Genomic DNA, 27,323 nt, shown 5'->3' with positions numbered 1-27,323 from the left:
GTCATATGGAAGTAAACGAAAAGATACCAAACATCTCTGAGCTGGGTCCTTACTTTTTCTGGTGAGAGGTGGTACGCCGGGTGCAAAAGACAGCGATGATCACGACCACCACGATGGTGATGACGCCAACAGAAACAATGATGACTAGCAGCATATTACTGTCTACAGACGTGGGGCTGCCATGAGGGCTGTTACTGCCTGCAGAGGGAAAAATGGTGCATCTATTAGTGTTTGAGAATTTAAAAAATGCATATAATCAAGCTATAGAACCATTCCAAGATACTTTATGTGAACTTTGTTCTAATACTCATCACTGTGCCTTGTATAAAAGTTCTTCGTGAACACAGCTCTCTCCTCTAGATCGTGAGCTCCTGCAGAGCTGAGAGCCTGTCCTACGCACGGTGCTCAGCACAGAGCCCTGCTCAAAGGTGGTGTTCAATAAAAGCTTCTCAAATTGTACGAACATTCAAGAGCTTTCAAAGGTTCAGATATACTCGGACAAATAAAAGATCTTGTGCAGCTGGTGTCTTATGTGATATATAAACTCACTTTGTAAAACATCATTTGTAAATCATTCAGTTTTCTGGCTTTCAAAACCATTTTTAAAATGTACATTCACACAAATCAAAAGTTTTCCACAGTGCATAGATGTCTAAGATTACAAAAAATTGCTTGAAAAATAAAGTGTCTCTGCTTTCAAAAATATACAACTTAAACAGAGTTATTTCTTGTATTTGACTTTAGGAAAAAATAGCTGTGTACATATGTATTAATGTGACAAATAATTACTGAGTGGTTACAATGTGCTAATCACTAAGGATGCCAAGGTGAGCACGGAAGATGTGAGTGTGGGGTGGGGCTGGGGCAAACAATAACTGAGTAGGAAATTGGTAATTAATAATGAGAAAAACAAAACGAGGGATATGATACAGAGTGACTGGGTGGCTCATGTAGGTTGAGTGGTTAGAATAAAGCTTCTCTGAGAAGATGGCATTTGAGCTGGGATTTGAACGACAAGAAAGATCCCATCCTACAAAGCCCCAAGGGAGGAACACTCCAACAGAAGAACAGCCAGGGGAAGGACTCCAAGGCAGGAACGACCCTTCTCAAGGAAGGGGAAGGCAGCCAGTGTTGCTTCAGCATGGAGAGATGCAAGTTAGAAGGAAGGAAGCGAAGAGAAAAAAGAGATGAGGCTGGAGAGATGTGCGGAGGCCAAATCATTTAGGATCCTGAAGAAATTCAGATTTTCTTCTCTTTTCTATTATTATCATTTCGCCATTGTTTGAAGGATGAGGTCCAGGGTTTTTATCAAGGCCTTTTGTAATCTAGCTCTAAGCCTTGCTGTCTTGCATTTCTTGAAACATATTTCTATGCTTCCTACCTCATCATTTAAGTTACACATGCTCATATTACAAAATGTGGCAAATCCCACCACACAGATCTAACCACCACAGATATCTGCTGTCTTTCCTTTTAGTTGCTCTCTTACCTTTCTAATAATCAGAGCTGTACAATAACATACAGCCAAGCAATGCATCTTCAGTCATTAGATGTACCTGTTGTAAGATAAGGCAGCTTACCCATGTGGAACGTTGTGGAAGAAATTTCTACCACAAAGCCTGGGGATCTGTGTTTTCAAAAATCTCCGAAAGTGATTCTCATATATAACCTGGCTTATAAATTCATGATCTGATCCAAACGTATACTGATTGTGGGAATCCCTTCCACAATATTAGCTGGCCCTCCAACTTTGAGTCCATGATTTTTTCTTTTAGGCTACATTTAAGCATAGTGCTAAATCTGGGGCTGATTTAGAAGGGTTTAAGAGCTTGTTCTACTATTTTTGGTTCAATCATTTTTATCCTCCATTTATGAGAAAAAGGTAAGCAGACAGATAACTTAAACTGCACGTACTGACCTTCAATAAAACAACATTTTTATATTAGGGAAAGACTGTGGTACCAGGGCCAATAAAACTGCCCATATTCATGTTAGAGAGGGGCTTTACATAATGCTGTTATTAAGAGCAATGCTGAACACCGGCTCGAGTACTTTGCGGGGCAGGCACTGCACAGCAGAGGCAGGGCTGAGGCGTGGGAGGCGAGCAGAGACGCTGGTGGTTCTTTCCTGCACTCAACAATGGCAGATTCTCATTTCCCTATTTGACCCATAACATAAGAACTGGACAAAAGCCTCCTTCAGAGACAGCAAGAACAAGCTGCCAAACAACACCCGCACCTAGACAATACTGCGAGCCGTTCCTTTATCTCTCCTGAACTACTACAACAGCATCTTAACCCCTTTCCCCGACTTTATGCTCTTAGCCTCCAACTCATCCTTAACTATTATCGGAGAAATAACACAGAATCATCAAATGGAAGTTACAGTGTTCTAGTAGTGTCAGATATTTACATGTGTTAATTATAGGGTAAAGCTCAAATTTCTTAGCATTGGTACTTGAGCTTTTGACAGGCTGGTTATAACCCACATTTTCAACTCAATCTCCATTCTGTCTCTAGGCAGTGTGAGCCCTAGAGAAACGAGGTTGTTTTATATTGCTACACCTTTGCACATGCTTCCTGGAATGTCCAGCCCCTTCCTTGACATTTAGCAATCTTCTGTGCAACCTTTAAGACCTAGGTTAGATATCACTTCTTCTATGAAACTTTATCTTTTCTCTAGCTGGTAGTTTGTTACTCCTCTTACACCCATAGCCTGTCACATAGAACGTGAACATTTAAAAATATGCATACATGAATGAATACATAAATTAAAAAAAGGACAAAGGAATAATTACTTTTCTCATAACCTTAAATATTATAATGTGGACAACACATAAATGTAACATAGACAGAGAAGGAGAAACTTGTTAACAAAGACCTAGAACTCAGAGCATACAAATTTCCTGAAGTTTGCAAGTTTGTCTGGTTCTTCTAAGAACAGGCTGATTTCACTGAAGTCTGAACAGTACCATTTTTTATTTAAATAGACAGAGATTAACAGATCATTTCATTCTCACAATTGGACTATGAGTTACTAGAGGACAGGCCTTTATCTTCCATATAAGGAGACAGTAAAGGTCATTTCTAGTAACTACTTTTGTGAGTGTTTTGCCACTATGAGTTCCCAACATCTGGGATAGGACCTCCTGTTTTTTAGGCTGCATGTGATAGTGGAAAAAGCACAATCAGAATTCAAAAGCCCTGGTCTTGGTCCTAGGACTGCTGTAATTACTGGGTGGTCCTAGGCATATTTTTTCTACACTCAGTTTCTTAATGGTAATAGTGAATGGGAATAATGGTATCTATCATCCCTGCTTAACAGGGTTACAAGAATCAAATGTGATTTCATGTGTGAAAGTAATTACAAATGGTAAAGTTCTGCACATAAGGAGGTATCATCATTAAATCAGAAGGTACCAGCTCTTGGGATGGTTAGGAGTGTAGGAAGAATTTTCTAGAATTCCCAAACTAAAACCACTGCAGTAAGTATTAGTATTAGAGATAATTTAATGATTCTGAAGCGTGTCTTTGTCTTGTTCTGGGTGACGGTTAATCCCAGGAGAGGGTTTTGAAAACAAAATTCCTTTTTAATTATTTTTCTGAGAAAGGGCCATCCTCTCTTACCCAGGCTAGAGTGCAGTGGCATCATCTAGTTCATTGCAACCTCAAATTTGTGGGCTCAAGCAATCTTCCTGTCTCCATCTCCTGAGTAGCTGGGACTACAGTCGCATGACACCACACCAGACTAATTTTTTCTATTTTTTGTAGAGATGGGGTCTTGTTATTGCACAGGCTGGTCTTGAACTCTTGGCCTCAAGAGATCCTCCTGCCTCAGCCTCCCAAAGTGCTATGATTATAGGTGTGAGCTACTGTGTCTGGCCTTCTGAAAGCAAAATTCTAACTCTTTTCTAGAGGCAGTAGGCAACAGGAAGAATCGTTTGTTTAGGAATTAATCTTAAGTTGGATATGTGGGGAAACAATTTTATTTATGGATCTTATAACGAACAAGCTTGTAGTAATTCAGCAAACATTTGCCAGAAAACACCTAATGCTAGATCTAGTAAATAAAATGCAATAGGTTAACATACTACAACCCACCACATACAAGCTATAAAAGACATTTCAAGATTTTAAGGTAAACTACTTCATGTCCATAGTAGGCCAAAAATGCCATAGGAAGGGCTTTACCACTCATTGGAGGTTTGTAGTCAGATCCTAGGTCTGGCAGCCGGCTTCCTTTTCCTGCAGATCCCGAGGCTGAAGGAGAAGAAATCATGTCAGTGATGACCCAGCACACTGGTGTGATAGTCCACTTCACGACTAGTGAGTGTTTTCTACAAAAAAATATTTTTAATCTATTCTGTCCAGGAGAAATGAAGTACACATAAATCATGGGAAACTATAGTCTATGTGAGCAAAGCGAACTAAAGCATAGCTTTCTATGCAATGAGGCATCTGAAAGGCTGACACCCCTATTCCATGGCTGTGACCAGGCTGTGTCACTCTGCTGTTCAGAAGGTGGCAATACACCCATTTCTTTAGCCTAGGAAACAGGACTGCTCAGAGGACTTATGGAAAGGAAATCAAGAAGACTAATGAGGTTAGTGTCTACATTAAAGAACTGTACACTTCCAAGGGACCCCACTATGTTAATTTGGCCTAGCAGGTGTAAATGTTGCTTAGATTCTTAAATTATAAAGTCGCCCTTCCAAATATAAAGTTACCCTTAGTTGGAGCAGGAAGAAAAACAGAAGTTCAAATTGGGTTCTCTGCTCAATCACCTAAATGTCCAAAGACAGAAAAATCAGTCTTCCCTCTATTTGCTCACAAATGACACTGTCTCCTAATCTGTCATCATGGAACATAACAATTGAGGCTGCTGACCTCAGGCTTGGGACCACTCCAGAAACAGGCCTCAGAAAGCTCAAATATCTGTGTTCTAAAAGTGCATATTCTTGGTATTAAACCTTTGTCTTCATATTTATGGAAAAGCTGCTTGGGTAAAGCCAATATAAGGAGCCCTGCCCAATAAAGCAACGGTAGTAATGCAAGGCTTGTACCCAGAAAGCAGTATCATACTTCATCTGAAAAGAGGTATGAACGAATAGTAAAGGAAAAGCTGTTCTTTATAGTTAATGTAACACAGTGCTGAACAGACTATCTACACTTGAATACTGGCTCCATCATATATACCTGCTGTTTGACTTTGGGCAAGTTACTTAAGTATTCTTTTTGGGCCTGTTTCCTCATTGTAAGACAGGGGTAATAATGGTATCTACTGCACAAAGCTGTTGTGAGGATTAAATGGAAATTTAATACCATAAAATATTTTGATTACTGTCTGATGCATAGTAAATATTCAATAAATATTAACTACTACTATTATAAGCATAATAAATCTTCAGGGAAGAATATAGTCTTCCTTTTTACAAAGGCAGAAGAGTGTGAAGGTTCAGAAAACACTTATAAATGAGAATTATTTCTACAAATAAAACTTGAGTAGAAATGCATAAACTAGATGTGTCTCTGCAAAACATTGGGGCTAATGTCAAGTACTTCTGTAAGTTATCAGACTTTAAGGAAATGAAAGAAATTAAAATTTGCAATTTTCTGTATGTAGTTCCTTTAATAGAATAAAACAATGTTTGCTGTTTCCAGAAGCTGAAAATCCCCCAAAGAGAGTAACAGAAATTCTTAGATATCTGAAAGAGCATATTCTAGAATTCACTCACAGGCCCTGTCCCTTCTGCCACAGTCCACACTTACTACTTTACTCCTTTCACACACACGTCAAGATTCCTGCTGGTTTTCACATGCCTTTTCACTACGAGAAAGTCTAGCTGCTGGAGACAGCTTAGCCCGTGTACAGCTGTCCACAGGTGCACTTAGTTACCATGTAGCTACATTTAAGCCAAACTATGCAGAGCATCGTACTGTGAAAATAATCACCAAAGAACACACTTTGCCAATTAACTGGTTGGTTTTTATTTCTATATTTCCCGGTATTTTTCTTGTAAATTTAAACTATGAATAAGAAATTAAGAATGAATCTAGCATCAAAAATACTAAGGGGAAAGAATTTGACATACCAGAGGTATGGTGCAGCTAGGAATTATACTCTGGCTATTGAATAAAGTGTGAAAATAATGAGCACATTCATATTCTGTGCATATACATTATGGGCATTTTTATATTCTCACGCTTCCACACACACACTAGAAAGTATGTTTGCAGTTTCTCTAATGTACAACACTAAATGCAAACACATTTCCAAAGTGTTTTGAAAAGCTTGATACCTCAAGTTCTGACTCTTCCTTGTATTTACCTATGATCTAAAGACTTTGTATTTCTAACAACTACTCTTAAACCACAAGAACAATCATTACATTTACTTTTAGTGTTCCCTTTCAGTATGGAAAATAGATACCAATTCTGGCTGACTTCCCAGAAATGAAAATCACAAAGTATAGCTGCCCCTCTGCCCTGGCCATCACAGTGAAAAGACTGCTGACAGATGATTCACGAATGGTGACACCGAGGCCCATGCTCCCGAAGTTTCCATTTTAAATAGTTTCTATCCTCTTTAAAAATGATCAGATATATTTAAGGGATGATGGAAAAACAGTTATGAATTGAGCTTATTTCAACAGAATAAACAAAGCACTAATTTGGTCACAGATAATCACACAATTTAGAAGGGTAAATCTGTAAGTTCTTTGTTGCCAGATGAAAAAGGAGAATCTGACCCACACTTAAGGTCATTCTCCTACAGCTACAGAACCCAATCAGTTTTCTTCTGCCAGTCTATTATTCCCCAGCTTTTCAGATACCCCAAGTGCTACAAACATGGACTCAACTCCACTTTGGCCAGTAAGTTTGTGGCTTTTTACACATGGTACTAATTTTCAGAGGAGGAAAAAAAAAACCCCAAAACAAGAAAACCCCCAATCAAACAAAAACAAAAACCAAAAGCTAATAATAGGTCACAGAGGAAAGGAAAGGAAAGAGAGGCCATCTACTCATTTACCTTGATCATTAGGCATTTTATCAGAGGAGTCCGCTAACAGGCCAAGCACAGGGGAAGAAAAAACAAGAGCAAGGATCACAAGCTTTGAAGATGGGACAGGCAGAACTTTTAAAGGAAAAAAAAGAAGGACCCCCACAAACTTCCAAACAAATTGAGTCTTGTTTTTAGTACTCACAGAAAATAAATTCATACAGGGTTTGTGTATTCCCTTAGACTCAGTCTCCAACTAAATTTTATTAGCCTAAGTTCACTTGGTTCAATGCTTTATCTTCATTTCCTTATCTAGAGTTTTATTAAAAAGGCCCCTTTCCGTCTCTTTCTCTCTATAAAGGTCCACGAGGCAGCCTTTCAGGTGAGAGCTTGCACGCACTGAATGAGAACCATCCATCACAATGACACACTATTACTCTGTATGGGAACCAAAAGAATCACATCTGATCTAACTGATAAAAACTTTTAGATCACTGCAATTCATCTGCCCCGAATATCCTGGAGCAAGAGTTCTCTTGTATGTGAGATGCTTACGCCAGTAACCTAGGAAGCACTGATTTCTTCACACTGTGGCTCACAAGCTCATCATTAGGACTTCTTACATTATCCTTCTTATATATGACATGCTGAAGTGACATGTGTAAGCACAGCCCCACTAAAGAGATGCAAAATAAAACCCTCAGCTTGGGGAGCAGTACCTTTAGGTGTTCTGAATTGGACAGCTTCAGACATGGGCCCCATGCCCTTTGAGTTCCGGGCTTGGATTTTGAAGTAGTACGGCGTATCAAGTGTTAACTCCTGTATCTGGTGAGTCAGCCTGTTTCCCACAACAGGCTCAATAACCCAGTCATGTATCTCCGCATTCACATCCGTACTGTAATATATGATGTAACCTGTCCAAGGGAGTTAATGGGAAGAGAAATCTCATTTCTGCTTTTCTTTTTGCAATCAGTAAGTCAGTAAATGCATATCACATCTTACACATATTACAGCATAACATTTGAATAATGTACCCTCAAGGTGCTACAGTTAAAATAACACAATTTTGGAAAGCAATCATGGCCTTACATGCTGTTTTAGCTCTCAGGAATGTGATCTCCTAAGAGGAAAACTGGTAGATGTGCAGAGCCACAGTGAACGACATGTCACCTGATACTGCCACCAGGGGGCACTCAATTGCCATGTTGAGGCAGGAAGTGTCACAACCACAAGCCTACCTGACCTGCAGTAAAAACGCAGGCTGCATTGTTACTGGTTTTAAAAGACAAAGTAAACGTAACCCAGGTCAAGTTCACGCTTCATTCTTTTATGAAAGAGGCAAAGTCAAAACCTAAAAAATGAAATAAAGACCAGGATTTATGGGAAGGGATTCCTATTGAAAGCTAGAAGCAGGACAGTGCTAGGAAACACTTTTCCTTAGGCCACCTTACTCATACAAAGGAACTTCAGGAAACAAACTTTGGTTTCTCAGCACACACCTATATGGAGCAGAGGCTTCAAAGGGAATATTTAACAGCTAAATTTTATCAGAGTTCCCTCCATGATACAGCTGAGTGTCCCCTCTGCTGTGGAAGGTTCACCGCTGAAAAGTCCAAGGAAAAAATTCCAAGTTCCTTCAAAGGCCTAGGCCAATTCAAACTTTTAACTCTAATTGTAACAGTTCAGGTACCTGAAGTAGCAGGTCTGGAGGGAAAAAGGAATTAAATGCCTAATGGGCTTTGGGGGGGGCTGTAGGGTAAAAGAATAGAATCTATATTGGGTATTAACCTGTGGAATTAGGCACAGGGTATATAATGCCAAAGCCAGTCATCTAGACAGAGTTAAAGAAGAACATTTTCCTTTCCTGAGGAAAATAAATATGTCCATAAAGTCCCACTATCATGAAAGGCTGTCTAGCACATCCCATCCTCATCAGACTTGCAGTCAGAACAACCAACTGGTGACCCATTTTTATGCCACTATGGGCAAATAGCATACCCTCGCTCCAATTTCAAGGACCATCATGACTCACACCACCCATAAGGTGATCAAGCCAGCCTCAGATTCCCACTTCTTCCAACAACATAGGAACCTATGTGCATTTCTGGAATACCTCTGCCAGGCACAGCCAAATGCACACTCAGAGGCACCTTACCTGTAATTTTGCCATTGGCTTCAGAGGGAGGCTGCCAATTCACGATTATGGTCCTAGGCTTTCCCTCTTTACTCACAACTGTCACATCCTTGGGTGGAGAAGTAGGAACTACAAAATAACAATACTTTAAATAATTTCTGTCCATGCAATTTAATTCACCATTTCCTCAACCCCTTTCCACTTGTAAGGTGCAATAAAGCAGTAGTCCCCAACCTTTTGGCACCAGGGATTATTTTCACGGAACACAATTTTTCCACGGACTGGAGGTGGGGGTGGGATGGCTTCAGGATTATCGAAGTGCATTACATTTATTGTGCATTTTATTTCTACTATTACATTGTAATATATAATGAAATAATTATACAACTCACCATAGGTTGGGTACCCATGCATACAAAAAAAAAAAAAAAAAAAAGATAAAGCCTCCTGGCTTCAAAGAACTCATAGTCTATCTATAAATAGGTCCAATAAAAAGAAGAATATGCAAAATGCCAAAGATAAAATACCACACTATGAGGATACAGAATTGGCATCTTGGCTGGGAGTCAGGGATAGGATAATAAAGCAGGGAAATCAAATGACATTTGTATCAAGTACCTACTAGAAACTAGGTAATGTACAAATTGTATCTTACTTAATATTTACCACAACCTTGAAAGGTCATTATTATTATTCCTCCTTTATAGATCAGGACACCAAAAATGAGAGAAGTTATATAATTTGCCCAAGATGACTTCCTCCCCCCCAATTTGAATTATTTTGTTACAATATTTTAAAGTGTACAATAGTATTCTCTCTCACTTATAGATGGCTCTCCAACCAAATATCACTTTTAAAAGCCCCATTTCCTTGAAGAATACATGATTTACAAACTGATATTTTCTTTTCTTTCTTTTTCTTCTTCTTTTTATTGAGACAGGGTCCCACTTTGTTGCCTAGGCTCGAGGCAGTGTTGTCATCAAAGCTCACTGCAACCTCAAACCCCTGGGCTCAAATGATCTTCTGCATCAGCTTCCCAAATAGCTGGAACTATATAGGCATGTACCACCACACCCAGTTAATTTTTAAACATTTTTTGTAGAGATGGGCTCTTGCTATGTTGCTCAGGCTGGTCTTGAACTCCTGGCTTAAAGCAATCCTCCCACCTCAGCTTCCCAAAGTGCTAGGATTATAGGTGTGAGCCACTGGGCCTGGCCACAAATTGATATTTTCATTTTAAGTTTACACTACAAATATATAGCCAACTGTTGAGGTTACTGTTCTAAAGTAAAGACGTTTATACAACAGAAAGAATAAAATCAAAATGACAGTTCATATCTTGTGTTTCCATGTTATAGCTGGAAAGTTTTAATGTACTAGTAGGGAAATGAGCAAATTAAGTATATTCTAAAATTTACTCTTCTCTTCCTAAAATACTAGAATTCTCATAGTATGAAATGGAAAGAAGTTTGGAGAAATGCAGACATCCTAAGGGAAAACACAATCTCATTTGTTAGCTAATGGGTTGGAATTAAAAAAAAAAACAGTCTTAAAATGGTTGGCAAAGGAAGCAAACGCAAGGTCTATTTAAACTTCTGTACTATATTTCTAACTCTCCAAATCCAGCTCTTTTCTCTGTAGGAAGGCCAACCAACTGCAGGAAAAAAAAAAAAAGACATTAGGACCAAGTCCAGTCTATGGAGAATTTAGAGCTCCATTTTTCACTATTCATACAAGAAAGAAAGAAAGAAAGAGAGAAAGAGAGAAAGAGAGAAAGAGAGAAAGGAAGAAAGGAAGAGAGAGAGAGAGAGAGAGAGAGAGAGAGAGAGAGAGAAAGAGAGAAAGAGGCCAAAATAGAGATTCCTAAGGGTTACACATATCTCCACCCTAGGAAAGCCCAAAGGTAGTAGAAGGGTGGGCCTAAAAGTGAGCAAAAAGCAAACAGAATCTCAACCCCTAGCTCGCTCTCTTTATCGTCTCTCTCATGTCCACTTATAAAGACCCTAAGAATATTTCAGTGGAAGATGTTATAAGATACTACTTGGTTTGCAAGAAAGTCACAGAGGTAGTTCTGGGGTCACTTAGCGAAGGTGTTCAGGCTCCAGCAAACACGGCACTAGAAACTGCTTGGTCAAGGGCAGGTGGATTCATCTTTTTTATCTCAGTTTACCAGTAAGCAGGATCAACAGCAATGATCCTTAAGTCTACCCAGTGTTTTATAATATACCGTCTCTTTCCCATCTGTTCCTCATTTTACCCTTATATAACCTTATAAAGTAGGAAAGGTAGGAATTATTATATCTCTTTTATAAATGGGAAGAAGCCAAAATTTAGAGAGGCTGGATGACTTGCACATGATCACATAGTCAGCAGATGGTTGACCTGGGCTTAAAATCAAGTCTGTCTCTTGATTCCTCAAATCTAGTATGCTTTGCCTTATAGTAGCCAATTATTTGCTAATATTCTTGTTCAGTGATGAAAAGAACATAATTCATCAGTACAAATAGCAAACACTGAATTATAAATGTAGTTGCTCATTGTGTTCTATGTATATTTGTCAATTAATGTATTCAGTTCTTTCCTTGGGTAGTAAAAGCAACTCCCATGACCTGGAATGTGGCACAACATAAGCAAGGGCTTCCACTGGCTTTCATATCTGGCGAACAGAAGAAATGCCATGTGTCACAGGTTCTGCCAACACATACCTAATTCAAAAGTGGTCCCATGGGCTGTCATACTCCAGGTGCTTGATCTTCGACCTTTGGTCACCATCACAGAGAATTCATAGAGTGTATTTGGTTTTAAACCAGTCACCAAATAACTCAAAGTTGTTGCATTTGCATTCTGAAAAAATATGAATTGAGAATTTTAAAATTAGAAAATAACAATGATTAGCTTTTTTCACCCAGAGCAAATGCGTCAGTACCTTGTACTTGGTGTTTGCTGGGATGTTGGTTTTCCATCGAACTGTGTAGTATCTTGAGTCGGTAATCTTCTGGTGTTTGGGCAGGGAGTTGTCCGCCCAGGTAATCCGTATGGTGTCATGACTCAGAATGGAAGCCTGGACTCCCACTGGTGGCATCATGGGAGTGGGATCTGGCACTGGAGTGTATGGAGCATTAATAACAAATAAATCAACTTCAGAAGTGTCTGGGTAAAAAGTAATTAAAAAAGGGAAGTGGCATTTTAACGTAAACAAAAATAAAAGAAAAGGGAAATGCAGGGTAATATAATGAAATGAAAGGTGAGAAATGGAGAAAAAGAAAGAAAATCCGGAGTTAATAGATAACAACCATTCACTTAAAACAGTATTTCCACTTGTGTTCTTTCAGGAAAAATTTGCAGGAAAATGTTAAGAGAAACAGTAATTAATTATATTCTCTACTGCATTCTACAAGCATATTAAAATGTGATAATCCAATAATTATTAATGTCTTCATGATTACATTTTCTTAAAATTACTTGAAAATTCTATCTCCTATTCAAAAAGGATCATGAAAAGACAAAAACAGAAAATCAAGGGTATAATTTCTGAACAAGAAGTACAAAGCTCATTTTGTTTTGAGATTTCAGTGAATGTGGCTAAATTTTGGAGACAGGAGTTATCAGTGTGTATCACCGGACTTGTGAGGGTCCTATTCTCAAACGTGAGTCCTAAAAGTCAGCAATGGCAACTCAGCCTGGCCATGGTACTGAGGGTATCTGATACCCACACATGGTCAAGTTCAGACTTGCTGATGTCTCAGGTCTAAAGGCCGTATGGTGGCATGGCTCACACCCAAATAAAGCAAAAGGAACTCAGGGGCATTACTCTTCCTTGAGGAAAGGCAAGTTGACACCAGAAAGAAAGCTGGACTACCTGCTGTACTTTCCTTTGCGGAGTCAGAGAACAACCCAGTGATGAACCCCGTCAGTTAAGGGAAATGTCATGGTTATAATGTGTCCATATGACAAAGTCTTTATGACTTTCAGAAGTCAGAGTACTGTACAGTACTTATTTGATGGAAAGGGAAGTCTATATTCATGTGCTGTCCTGTACCATATGCAACAGACACATTCTCTCTAAGCATCACTGCCAAAACAGAGGCCAGCATGAGCACAAAAGCAACAAGGACCACGGGCCCAGGGCAACACAGCAGGGTCCACATGGGCTTCCCAACTCTTGGTTAGGTTTCTAACTATACACATACCAATTTAAGTTCAGGTTCTACAATGGGTTTCTCACACAGTTATGGTGCTTAGTCCTTCCTATAATTCAAAATCTGCAATGGCAAAGGCCTTGTTTATGAATAACTCCTGAGCTAAAGTAATAGCCTCCATTTGTGTGTTTTTTGTACAATCAGGACTAAAAGTAACAGAGGAACAACATACCTTATAATCAAGGGCTTTGTTCAAAGTTTGTCAGGACACATACCAATTAGTTACAGAAAATATGCTTTTACATAAAGAAATCACTGTAATTCTTTGAGAAATGTTTTTCTTATATGAACCAACTCTTGGAAAAGGTAACTAGGTTACACAACTTAGGAACATTTCCTTCCATGCTTCTAGCCAATAGGCTGTATTTTTAAGCCACACAAAAGAAAATTTCAACTTTTTTTCCAAAAAGTTCATGGAAATTGCATATTATGAAAAAACTATGCATGGTTTAAAAATTTTTTCACACAAAATAAACTCTTACTAACTTATTATAATATATTTAAACACTAAGAAGAATAAAGCATTAGTTTGAAAAAAGACCCTATCAGAGCAACATGAATTTTGCTACAATTGAAGCAAGAACAAATATCAAATTTACACTGAGGCATGGGTGGAAGAATGGTGAAATCATTGATGCTTTATAAGAAGTTCGTGGGGAAAATGCCCCCAAGAAATCAGCAGTTTACAAATGGATAATTCACTTTAAGAAGGGATGGGATGATGCTGACAAAGAAACCATCCGTATCAGTTTGTGAAGAAGAAATTCACCTCGTCCATCCCCTGAAGAGGACCGAGAACTAACAGCACTAACAAAGGTCAACACCACAGACGTATCAATTGGTTCAGCTCACACAATTCTGACTGAACAATGAAAGTTGAGCAAACTTCCCACGCAATGGGTGTCAGAACCGTCGTGCCAGATCAGCTGCAGACAAGAGTAGAGCTTTCGACAGAAATTTTAAACAAGTGAGATGAAGACCCTACAAAATTTCTTTGAAGAGTTGAAACAGGAGATGAAGCACGGCTTAACCAGCAATATGATCCTGAAGACAGAGCACAATCAGAGCAGTGACCACCAAGAGGTGGACGTGCCCAGTCACAGCACAAGCAGACCTGCCAAAGGTGAAGGTCATGGCAACAGTGTTTTTTTGGATGTTGAAGGCGTTTGCTCATTGACTTTCTGGAGGACCAAAGAACACTAACATCTGCCTGTTATGGGAGTGTCCTGAGAAAGCCAAAGCTTTAGCAGAAAAACACCTGTGAAAGCTTCACCAGAGAGTCCTTTACCACCACAGTGCTTCTGCTCATTCCTCTCATCAGACACTGGCAATTTTATGAAAGTTTCAATGGGAAATATTAGGCATATGCCTTATAGTCCTTATTTGGATCCTTCTGACTTCTTTTTGTTTCCTAATCTTAAAAATCTTTTAAAGGCACCATTTTTCTTCAGTCATAATGTAAAAGAGACTGCACTGACATGGTTGAATTCCCAGGACCCTCAGTTCTTTCAGGTTAGTGGCTGGTATCATTGCTTACAAAAGTGTCTTAACCTTGATGGAGCCCATGTTGAGAAATAAAATTTATATTTTTTATTTTTATCTTTTATTTTCCCATGAACTTTCTGAAGTTCTATAGCCTGATTTAAGAAAGTAGCAGACCACTTATTTAAATATTCTCTTTTAAGCTTGTTTTTTTCCTTTCTGATACTAAAACTATTTCTAAAAGAACTTAAAAATGTTAAGCTCATCAGAGCAGAAGATAGGACAAAACTACCAAACATGTAGCAACAATGCTATAAGAAGCAGCTTTAAAAAATGGAACAAAGAATATTACCAAATCTGTACAATTATGCAAAGTATCCAGAAGACACAGTACATAATACAGATGCAAAATTTTGGTAAACAAATATAAAAGAACATTTTAAAAAATAAATTCTTTGGTTTTTTGGAACCCTTAAAAAAATTTACAACTCTAATATACTTACTTTAATAAACTTTCTCATTCAGATTAGATATTTTATGTATCTATAGAAATTTTACATTATATGTATATTACCTTATTTTAGAGATATTTTAAGTAGATAATTCAAAGAAAAAATAATGAACATTTGGTTTCTCTTATAATAAATGTGTGATTCATCAAATGAATAGTACCTCTGACCTTATACTCTTTACATAAATAAAGCTTATGAAAGGTACACAGAAAAATGCTTTTCTAACTTATTCAGGTGACTAGTAAAGCACCTGTTGGATTCACCAATTTATTGCCACAATCAGTAACCTATATAATTCCTCTGGAGATATGGAGGTCTTTTCTTTTTTGACTCATTTTAGTTATAAGCCACCTGCCCAAAAGATAGAAAATCACTTTTAATTCTCTCAAAACCATGCTTTCCAGATCCTAATGTATTAAAAACATGTATACATAGCTACACAGAATGGCTTGTACATGACAGGATTAATAGCTCCAAAAAAACAAAACAGGAATTAACAGAACTTTCCATGTTGAAAGCCCATTTTTCCATTTGAAGTCTGCACCCTGAACTGCCATATGCTTTTCCTTCCACCGACACCTGCAGGAGAGGCCTCATACCAACATCCTACATAGGCCGCCGTAAGTGTTGGAGACCAGGGCTAGACAGGACCCCTTACCTGTGTGCGGCCTGGTCACAGCACTTTCATACAGGGGGATGCCTTCACCCACGTTGTTGAATGCTTTCAGGGTTATCACGTAGTGAGAGCTGGGATCTGAAGGAAGGAAACAAGTGAAAATACTGTGAAAAATATCCTCACTACAGAACTGTAAAAATTCAAATTGCATAATCTTAACTGCAGAGGAATTAAAGAAAAACAACTGTACAATTTTTTATGAGGAATTATTTTGGGGTGTGGAGAAATGTGAAGACAGAAGCACACACAGTCCAGAAAAATCGGCCAGGATCAAGTTCCTGCATCTAGTCTCGGCAGTGGAGGTTGACTGTGCTTGAATTCTCTCTCGGCTTCTGCTATGGTCCTGTGATGTTCATTGTGTGGTGTAAGCTTGGATGAGAATGAGTAAGTAAGATTCCCATATGCTGGAAGCCTACAGGTGGAGCCTGAAATTAAACAAACCTCTTTCCTTCCCTGAAGGACAGTGATTGGAACAACTGAGGTAGAGACATAGGAGATAAACTTTTAACCTCAGCATAACTCTTCAGGGGACCTCCAAACCCAGGACCAGCCAAACCTCACCTCACTAACACGCAAACTTCTTGGCTGGAATAAGATATGGCCCAGGATTTAACTGGCTTGGAGGTGATGTTGCAATTGTAAGACTGAGAGAAACACTGGACACCTCTAGGTGATCATGCAAAAGGCTGCTGTACTGTGTTTCCCCAAAAATAAGACAGGGTCTTATATTTATTTTTCCTTAAGAAGATACCCGAGGGGTTATTTTCAGGGGATGTGTTATTTTCCCCTCAAAACCTCAGCTTGTAACACGCACAGGATGGCCGGGACCTGACAGGGGGAGCCGACCTTGTTGGTGAGGCTGCTCACACCTTTCCGGTCACCTCTGGGACAGTAGCTGTCACGATGAGGCAGATGAGAAGGGCTGCTCGTCTTCTTTACCGCTCCGCCATGAAATGCATGGGTTGTGCTGATAAGCTGCACAGCCACGCCCATCACTAGGTCTTATTTTCGGGGTAGGGCTTATATTGTGCAAATGCTTAGAAATCCAGCTAGGTCTTATTTTATGGGTAGGTCTTATTTTCGGGGAACACGGTATTAGAGAAAACAGGGGCATTAAATTAAATAGGTGACGCAGCATTCACTCTCTTACTAGCTGAGGTAAATCAGGAAGATTCTAATTCATCGCATGCCTGATCTAGGCAAGGTTTAGTACAGGGTACTTCAAATGTCCAGCTTCAGAAATGAAGACTTGGGTTCCACTGAAGGGTTCCAGGGTGAGGAGTTGACCTATTCCACTCATTTCTGGCAAAGCAGAGCAGTTTTCCAAAGTGGGCACACCTCATGTGGCCTGTGTTATTTCAAAAGCTTAAAACGGCTTCTTTGCTTAGTGGCCCACCCACTCTCTAGATACTAAAGGGAGGTATGTAGAGGCACATGGTCTTTCTGTGTCAATACAGAATTGACATCAAATGGAATCAATAAGATACTACTTGACCAACAAGTAAAAAGTTAGGCAACATGGTAGATGGTGATGTCATTCACTGAGCCTGGGGACAGACGCAGATTGACAATGACACACATCTTCAAGGCTTGATTCCAGGACCTCTTTTCTTCCCATTCTTCACCCCCTTCCTATGCACTTCATTCCTTTCCTTAGCCTTGATTAGCAAGCGACATCAACTGCAAAATACAGATCTCCAGTCCACATCTTTCTTCTGAGCACCAGACCTCTACGTTCAACTGTGGGTTTGGTATTTCTCCTTGGATGTCTCAAATCTTTCTTTTTCTTCTTTCCCGTCTTCATGCTTCAGAACTGCTCCAGTGTTCCCTAGTTCAGTAAACGGCACTACTACCAAGCCTGCTGCTCAAGTGGGGAATCTGGGAGTCATTAAGACTTCCCTCTCCCTCATCACTTTTAGGCAATGAGTCTTGTTGATGTCACCTACTTGTTGGTCTCTCACCCCCTTTGCCTTGTTCTCTGTGCACCATCATTACTGGACACCTTTCAGTGCACCGACCACTGTGTTCTCTCTTACCACTGGGCCCTCACATATGCAGCTGCTTCCCATGCTGGGGACACAGCCCACCTCTTCTCTTTACCTCGATGAGTCGATTTATCTGAAAGGGCTCATTCCACCCTGCACTAACCTCTCTAGTTACATAGCCTATAATGCTCCATTTCTCTTCCTCACATACTGTGAACAAGTTCAGTTGTTTTTACATTGTATTATTGCTAATAATTGTGACCATGTCTGTTTGATTCTCTGATCTATCTCTAGCAGTGTCCGGGTTATTGCAGGGGTTCATTACATATGTGCTGATCTAGGCAAGGTTTAGTACAGGGTACTTCAAATGTCCAGCTTCAGAAATGAAGACTTGGGTTCCACTGAAGGGTTCCAGGGTGAGGAGTTGACCTATTCCACTCATTTCTGGCAAAGCAGAGCAGTTTTCCAAAGTGGGCACACCTCATGTGGCCTGTGTTATTTCAAAAGCTTAAAACGGCTTCTTTGCAGTTCTTTGCTGACTGACAGGTTTGGGGTACAGGATACTTTAATTTTGGCCCGGATGTAATATAATTTGTATCTAGGTGCAGATATATAGTAGGCAGATGTTCATATGGATCTGAAGCTCAAGGGAGAGCTCCCGTTTAATGAATAGATGAATTCCTAAATGTACTTCACCTCTGACTTGCTTCTTTTACTCAACAGTATATGCATCTTAGATCTATCTAGGTGATTATTATAGGCCAAGCTTAATTTACTTTATGCCAAATCAATTTTTTTGCTACTTCTCAATATGCACTGTTTCCTAATAAAAGAGTAACTGGAACCCATTCTACTAAGTATCTCAAGAATGGAAAAACCAGCACCACATGTACTCACCAGCAAATTGGTATTAACAGATCAACACCTAAGTGGACATATAGGAGTAACATTTATCAGGTGTCAGGAGGGTGGGAGGGGGGAGGAGGGCGATGGGTATATACAACCACGAGTAAGACGTGCAACGTTTGGGGAATGGATATGCTTGAAGCTCTTACTCGAGGGGGGGAGGGGAGCATGGACAATATAAGTAACCTTAACACTTGTACCCCCATAATACGCTAAAATAAATAAATAAATTTTAAAAAAAAGGGTAACTGTTCAGTAAGTGCAGCACTGTTTCTTAACCCTATTCTGATTCAATTTTTCAAGACCAGTTTAAGTTCTTCCTTGACTGTTCCACTGTGCCTTGCTAGCTTTCCCTTCTCTGAACATATTTCACTTCAACTCACTTCATTGTTTCTTGTGTTTGACTTTTGTTCTATTAGACTGAAAGCACCTAAAGGTCAAGGACCAGGTCCTACCTACACTACAAATGATTTTCACTTCAGTAGTTTCATAAAGCAAACGGAAGGAGGCTGGTCGCCACAGGGACATTTTTATTCCACCAGCAAAGCTTTCTTTTTGCTCTCCAACAATTGCCTCAGAAGATGTTTATGTGGGGGAAGGATTTCCTAGTTTAACTGTGCTGTTTCTTCTTAGAAGGAAAAAGAGAAAGGCTACTTTGTTTTTGAATAAAGATTTAAATTGCTGCTTATTTTCTACCAGAAAGGATGAAGGTAACTCATCTGTTAGGCACTTGAAGTTGTACTTAGAAAGGATGTTTACAAAGAAATGATTTGAATAAAAATTTGGTCAAAGAAGGATCTATACTGCACCCCGGGCTGGGCGACAAGGCAAGATCTTGGTCTTTAAAAAAAAAACAACAAAAACCAAAAACTACAATGATAATCTAATTTGGAAAACTAATTATACCTATCAAAATCAATTCATTCTCTACTATAAAATATTAATATTTCTCAAATTCTTTTGATTTTAAAATCAACTATGAGGTATAATTAGCATATAATAAATTGTGCTCATTTAAGTGTACATTTTGTTGAGTTTTGACAAATACATATACCTGTATAATCACCACCAAAATGAAGATATAGAGAATATTTCCAATACTACAAGTAGTTCCCTTGTGATCAATTCCTATCACCCTCTGGTTCCAGGCAACTGCTGATCTTACTGTTACCATACATAAGTTCTGCCTATTTTGTAATTCATAAAAATGTAATAACACAGTATGTACTCTCTTGTGTTTGACTTCTTTTGCTCAGCATATTGTTTGTGAGATTCATTTCTGTTGTTGTATGTATTGGTAGCCTATTTTTAAAAACTGCTGAGTAGTACTCCATTATACGGATATAGCACAATTAACCATTTACTTCTTGATGAAAATTTGTTATTTCCCCTTTTGGGCTATTATAAATAAAGTTACTATGAACACTTGTGTACCAGTTTTTATGCAGACATGTATTTTTATTTCTCCTGATTAAATATCTGAGTGGGACTACTGGGTCATATGGTTAACTTTATAAAAAACCTCCAAATTGTTTTCCAAAGTAGTTATACTATCACATTCCCACCAGCAAGGATGAGAGTTCCAGTTCTACATCTTTGTTGATATTTGGTACTATCAGTCTATTAAAGTTTAGTGATTCTATTGCATGTATTAACAGTATTTTACTGTGGTTCTGGCCATTCTCTCTCTATGGGGGAAAAAGAGAAGTTTTTCCTTACAGAATGCGAACAAATGTAGAAGAAATATGGAATCAGAAAACCACCACTGGGTAAACACCATAGTAATGACTGTTACTGTAGATGCTAAAACTATTTATATTGAGTGAAAGTTTGATGAGAAACAGGATATTTACAAAGATTCAAGGTACCTTAGTAAGTATTAAGTGCAAAGGAAAAAATAATTTTATAGTGGAAAAGTGTAGCAGATACTATTTTAACCAAGTGCTTAAAGTTAAAAATCACTAGCAATAGACTATAACGTGCTTCCTGATATGATACACTAACAAGAACCCAACACTTCTACACTATTCCTTCCAAAAATGCATAACCTGAATGTAATGAAGAAATATTAGATAAGTCTAAACTGAGGAACATTCTACAAATACAAATGTAAATATGGTTAAATGTTAACCTTTGGGGGATCCAGGTGAAGAATATATAGGAATTCTTTGTAGTATTTTTGCAATTTGCCTGTAAAAATAAAATTATCACACAATAAAAAGATGAAAAGAAAGAAATCACATACGCAAGTACTTCCTTACTTAGCAAAACGTACCCAGATTTTCGATGGTATAATAGCGCTGTTTATAGTCCACTTTGATGGTCTGGGCATGAGGGCTGCCAATGCCATAACCAATGGCATAACCTCTGACCACAATGTTCTGATTCTCTGGAGGAGTCCAGCTTACTACGATGCTCGTGACAAGAGGGCGGACGTGAAGAGAGCTAGGCACTTCAGGAACACGAGTTTCTGTAAGGAAAGAGAAAAGCAAGATGAGATCCACTTTCTTTTAGAATATTTCACCATCCTTGGGCAATGGTGTTTCAGCCTCCTGTCAAACTATTGGGGGCTAAATTTTTTACATTATGTCCAAGAGTTCAAAGAGAACCTATATGTATACTGAAATATGGCTTATGGTTTTACTTCATTCTAAAAAAAAAAAAAATACCAAAATAGCCTTAAGTACAAGACACTGCAGTATTAATTTGTAAGGGAAGACAAAGAGATACAAGAAGCTCTGCCCAGTGAAATAAAACAAATACATTGCCTTTCAATTGCCATTCCTCTTAGTCCCATATCCCATCCTCAAATTCTACCAAGTAGAATGAGAAAGACACCACCAGTAATTAGTAGCCTATTGTTAACAGGTAATCAAGCATCATGTTACAGCAATGGTACCAATTATTTACTCCCCTAAGTAACATGGTAAGTTAGAAAACATGACTTCTTAGAGCCATAATTGATTCAACTGGTGGGAGACTAAGAGGCTTAAAAAGGAGGCAATTTACAGTATCATTCACATACATTGTTTCAGGGCATAAATTGCTATCTTAAAAATCAGTAAACTGAGACTTAGAATAAGAACTCAGTCTTTTGTCTGCCATTCCAGCACCTGTCACTGATAAGGGTGCTACCACACACACCCGTATGAAATTATTCACTGAATAAACAGGTAGAAAAAGGACAAAGTATCCAGGACTATGGAAAAAGAGAAACTGCAATTAAAATAGAAGCATAATTTATGTGGCTTAGCCTTAAATTTTAGATCATCCCTCTATTTAATGGCCTTGGTAAAAAAAAAAAAAAAAAAAAAAAAAAAACCAAAACAACTTATAGCACCTGTTCATTTTTATTCGACCTGGTTCTGCTTAAAGGGACAGTTCTCCAAAAGGCACTGCAAAAAATCCATTCCAGGACCTCTGCTGCATTCCAGGAACAACAGCAGTGTAATCACTAAAGTTCACAAATTTAAGCCATATGTACTCAAAAGTCCATGGCTTTCCAGTTTGACCCATTTGACTAAAGTTAGTTAGTATCTATTATGAGCTAGTACTGTCGACTGTTGTTCTTACCATCTAAGTCACTTTCAAAAGTTTCAGCAGACAGCCAGTCGGTTGCTGGGCCTGTGCCGTTGATTGTTAGAGCAGCCACTCGGAAATTATATTCAGTTCCCCGATCGAGACCTGAGACCCAAATAACAAAAAAAGACAAGCTGAAACAAGAGCTTTGGACAAACAAAAGATTAATAATCTCTCACTAAGGCAAATATCTCAGCCACAAACTCAGTCCATAGCTTGATAAAGTTTCAGTTAAGGTTAACACAGAAGAGGAATACATAATAAACACAACACAGAGTAGCTTCCATTGCTAAAGTAATGCCTGAAGCCCACACATTCCAAGAAGAAAACAGACATGACTACAGCTCCCAGGAGATTACAGCCCTTTGTTTAAGAGCTTGGAGGCACCTCAGAGATCATTTTATGCAATCCCTTCATTTTGTTACAAAGGAAGCTAAGGCCAAAAAGAGGCCAAGGATAATGAAAGAGTTATAACAAAGGAACAAACTGGGTCTCAGAAGGCACCAAACCCCACAAAAGAATGCAAAGATGTAACTCCTATCAGGTTACCTCTGTTCTCTGAGCCACCTCATAACCAGAGAAGAAAAAATTTAAGCACCAAATATGGTCTAGAAATCTATTCCTTAACAACCAATTGCCCTTACATATATAGAGTAAGTAAAAGAGGAAAAAAACCCAAACCTTTCTATTATGCAACTTTTTATTTACATCCAGCAAATAAAATACACGATTTACTTATGTAATAAGGACAACAAAGATCTACATACAAAAGTCTATCCTAGAAAGCAGAGCAATAGTTAATAATATGGTCAGTTTTTTTAGAGCACTTAAATACCAGATATTGTGGTAGGTCCTGTAAGGGTTATGAAAATTATCCTACTTCCTCATATCCAAATATTGGGATTTTTGGTGAGCAATGCAACACAGAAACTCCAATCAAAGACAGAAATACTGAGAATGTAACTTGGCCAGGATGCAAGATAAGCCTTAGCTCAGTTAACCAATCCTGTTACATGGTGTGGGTGGAGAAATGGTAGGTTCTGTTCTCCACAGGCCCATCCTGAATCTGTCTGCCCACAAGATAGCAAGGAGCATGACAGAAGGAGGAGCAAAATGCCTGGGCCCAAGTCAGTTTACCTTCTTGATTCATCTCTGCACAGACTGAACCAGAAACTGCTAGAGTGGGCTGAACATGCATTTATAACTATTAGCAGACAATAACCTGGACTACTAGCAAACATGGCTCAACTAAAATCCTGAAAGAATCCAACCAATCAGATTATCATTCCCTGCCCTTTGAGGAGAGTTAGAAGGTGAGAGCAAGTGAGCTAGCAAAGAGAACAAGCAAGAAAGAGGCACTGTGTAAAGAGGCCAAGAGTTCCTCTCCCTCTAAGTAACCTAAAGAGCTCCTAGACTAAAACTAAGGTACACAATACACATCATAAAGACATGGCAACTTTAAGTGCTATCAGTAACAATTAGGTCTGGCTAAAACTTAATCATATAATTTACTCTTCATACAGGATTTTGGTAATCCATATTATTCCTAAATAATCAAGCTTCAAGTTAATGCTTCAAGAGAGCAAGGATCTCCATTTTTGTTTACCGTTGCTTACCAAGTGCCCACACATGCTAATAAAAATTCAATAAATCTATTAAATAAATAAATCTAGACATTTTAAAATATAAGAATTTTCTTGATAAACACAAAGCCATTTTTTTTTTTTTTTTTTGAGACAGAGTTTCACTTTGTTGCCCAGGCTAGAGTGAGTGCCGTGGCGTCAGCCTAGCTCACAGCAACCTCAAACTCCTGGGCTCAAGCAATCCTTCTGCCTCAGCCTCCCGAGTAGCTGGGACTACAGGCATGCGCCACCACGCCCGGCTAATTTTTATATATATATATTAGTTGGCCAATTAATTTCTTTCTATTTATAGTAGAGACGGGGTCTTGCTCTTGCTCAGGCTGGTTTCGAACTCTTGACCTCGAGCAATCCGCCCGCCTCGGCCTCCCAGAGTGCTAGGATTACAGGCGTGAGCCACCACGCCCGGCCCACAAAGCCATTTTTATCACGAAAATTATACTTTGCTTACACATCAAATGTTTCATTGAGAAAATAGTCTCCTCACGGGCAAGGAATGTACTCTATACTATTAGCAATAAGAATGGTATCTAATATACAATAAATATCTACTACTAAATATTCAAAATAAAAGCCTTTCTGATGGGAAATGTTATTTATCTGAAACTGGAGTAAAATCAGAAGCTGACTGTTGAGGACATTTGTGATCACAGACACGTGTACTGACTGAAGCTGAGGGAAGTGCGGTTCTTGTGAAGAAGCTAGGTGACTGAAAGATACCTTTGGAGCCCAATATTCATCTTTTCCTATTTTGAAGGAAGTCAGTCCCAACTATGAGGGGAGGAGTAAGGAGCTTGCTGATTGCTACAGCACAGATTTGCACTGTTAGTGGCTCTCTCAATTTTTAGAAACTTACACCTATAGAAAAGGGAAAACATTACACTTTTTGACCCCAGATCTGAGTTCCCTCAAGAATCTGGTCCCTGGGTGCACAGAAAAGCAGCTGATGCCAAGTTTCTCTAATCCTTTTAATGTCTACCCAGGAAGGATGAAATGTAAGGAAAGTCAGTTTCCAAAGGGTGAGATGAAATTAATTCTTGGGCTTAGATAACAATGACAATACCTCCAATTCTTGTAGTTCTCTTCTACCAGCTCTGCATTTGGGTTTCCTAGCAAAACTCATCTGAGCCAGTGTTTGTCCTGAGATTAAACATGCCCTGCTATTGTAGTGTTATAGCTATGGGTAATTCACACTATTGGTTTAAATGTACTAGACTCAAATTCGTCTGTTTGCTTGCAAAACATAGATGGGCTCTGTTGAGTGACAATTAAGCCAGTGCAGTTGAGACAATACTACCACAGGCTCAGCCCATGTGAGTTGTGAGTCTGCTCCTAGGACAGAGGTGGGATGATGGTGCTTAAGCTGAGGCAACAAGCAGCTGGGGAGGACAGAGTCCGTGCACTGCTAAACTATAAAGCGGGGGGCAGGATGGGCTCTGTTCAGACCACAGTCAATTCTGCAGCCGTATTAAACATCTATGAAAACCCCTATAGAATAAGGACAGCTTAGGGGGATCTGTCTCTATTCTTTGTAAGGATGGTCTCAACATCCACAGGGCAAAAGGCACTTAATCTGCCTCCCATGTTTCTCCTGCAAAGGAACTCTGCTCTTGCTTAGCCAACTCTCCTTCCCTTACTTGAGGAATAATGGGGAGATTCTCTGTGATCTACAGGAGGAACCCATATTAGACACACGTTTGGGTCCATCTTTTTTAACCGAGTACACCACTTGTTCTGTTGCACACAAAGGGAAAAACCATACAAAAGGAGCTATCTGTGATAGAATTTTCTAAGAGCTTATAGTGCCCATATTAACAAGTGTGATTATTGCACTGCTGCAACTATTCACATACATTGTTTCAGGCGACAGATACACAAGTGGCGTCTGTTATAAAAACCATTTTCTAAACCTCTGTTACCAACTAGATTGAGTGGAGTACTTTCTTTGCTCATCCAGCTTTGTTTTACCTTTTTTCAGATTACAAAAAAGCAATACATACACTCAAAAAAGAAAACGTGGAGAATACAGAAGACACAAGGAAAGAAATAAAAATCAAACACAATCTCACCACTCAAAGATGGCAGAATCTGTAAGAATAGTTTCTATTAATATGTATCAAGTCAGAAGTGAACTGAACCATTAAAATTTTTTGAACCATTTTTAATTTGTTTGTATAAGTCAATAGCTTAGAACAGTCATTAGACAAGTATAATTCAACGTCTGAGAAAGACATCATCCCCTAGCTTCTGTCTACGTGCAAAGTAGCTTACCCTCAATCAGCTGAGACAGCTGTGTCCCGGTTACCAAGGTCTCAGTGACATCACTCTTTCGGGAGGCCTTTCGGTAGCGAATTTTGTAGCCAGTAATCTGACCGTTTTGTGTGGCTGGAGGAGGCGGCTGCCAGTGAATCATAATGCTCTGGAAAAGACAAGATTATAGTGAAAAGACTAAGTATATCGAAAGCTGGTCCTCACTTTTATGTATTACTATCTTGATTTCACTCTGTAAAGAGAAGGTAGATAGAGGCCGCAAGGTACCCTGATAGAGTTTTACAAAGTTATTTGACAATCACTCAAAAATACTTCTTCATTTTAAAACCCTTAATGATCAAACGGGAAGATTATATATTTGCGCAGTATACTGTGGACCCCTGATCTCCTAAGTATTCTGTCTGAATGAAGACACTGCACAAAAGTCTCAGAAAAGTTTTCAGAAGGAAAATCTAAGGTCAGAGGATTAGGAAGTATATTATTGTTAGGTATAAAGATTCTTTTCCATCTCCAGCATGGAAAAGCTGAAATTAAACAATTTATATCCGAAACTCTTCAAAAAGGGGATCATTAATAGTCGGTGTTTCTTAAAGAATAAAAGGAGTCTTACACTACTTCTTCAGAGGACTGTGTACCTCAGCTGTCTATGTATTCCAGAGGGGGCTCTGGGCCTCTGTATACCTGGCCCTTGGTAGACAGTGAACCTGACTGGGAGGGACAGTGTGAGTAGACACAACCCATCTAACAGGTGTCTGCCTTTAACTCACACGGAACTCATCTCACAGCACCAAGGGACTGTGTCATCCTAAACAACTTATTTCCTTCTGCCACACCATTGAGGTTCTGGATGGTTAGAATCTATACTGTCATGTTTTATATAAAAATAGCAATTTATTTACAGAAAGACTAAACTCGTTTTGGCATCAGAGAAAGGAAGTAA

At 38.9% G+C, this 27,323-nt stretch overlaps 1 protein-coding gene across 8 annotated transcripts in view; it reads right to left on the bottom strand.

Moving 5' to 3' along the window:
* Positions 1–27,323, bottom strand: part of NEO1 (neogenin 1) — a 208,237-nt gene that overhangs the window by 15,647 nt on the left and 165,267 nt on the right. For 4 of the 8 annotated variants that reach the window (XM_012748213.3, XM_012748207.3, XM_012748210.2 and 1 more), the window contains exons 13-23: positions 26,384–26,531; positions 22,467–22,577; positions 21,169–21,363; positions 15,985–16,080; positions 12,060–12,283; positions 11,839–11,977; positions 9,155–9,262; positions 7,719–7,913; positions 7,030–7,062; positions 4,191–4,259; positions 54–198 (exon numbers count right to left, since the gene is read on the bottom strand). In XM_012748213.3, the coding sequence (XP_012603667.2) occupies positions 54–198; positions 4,191–4,259; positions 7,030–7,062; positions 7,719–7,913; positions 9,155–9,262; positions 11,839–11,977; positions 12,060–12,283; positions 15,985–16,080; positions 21,169–21,363; positions 22,467–22,577; positions 26,384–26,531 (1,463 nt within the window). The remainder of the gene's footprint in view (positions 1–53; positions 199–4,190; positions 4,260–7,029; positions 7,063–7,718; positions 7,914–9,154; positions 9,263–11,838; positions 11,978–12,059; positions 12,284–15,984; positions 16,081–21,168; positions 21,364–22,466; positions 22,578–26,383; positions 26,532–27,323) is intronic. The other 4 variants (XM_012748208.3, XM_012748212.3, XM_012748209.3 and 1 more) reach the window with 3 other exon arrangements.

The sequence above is a fragment of the Microcebus murinus genome, chromosome 6, assembly GCF_040939455.1.
Source record: "Microcebus murinus isolate Inina chromosome 6, M.murinus_Inina_mat1.0, whole genome shotgun sequence".
Taxonomy (NCBI): Eukaryota; Metazoa; Chordata; class Mammalia; order Primates; family Cheirogaleidae; genus Microcebus; species Microcebus murinus.
Note: the sequence above shows the minus strand (reverse complement) of the source record. Positions and strands in the feature narration are given on the sequence as shown.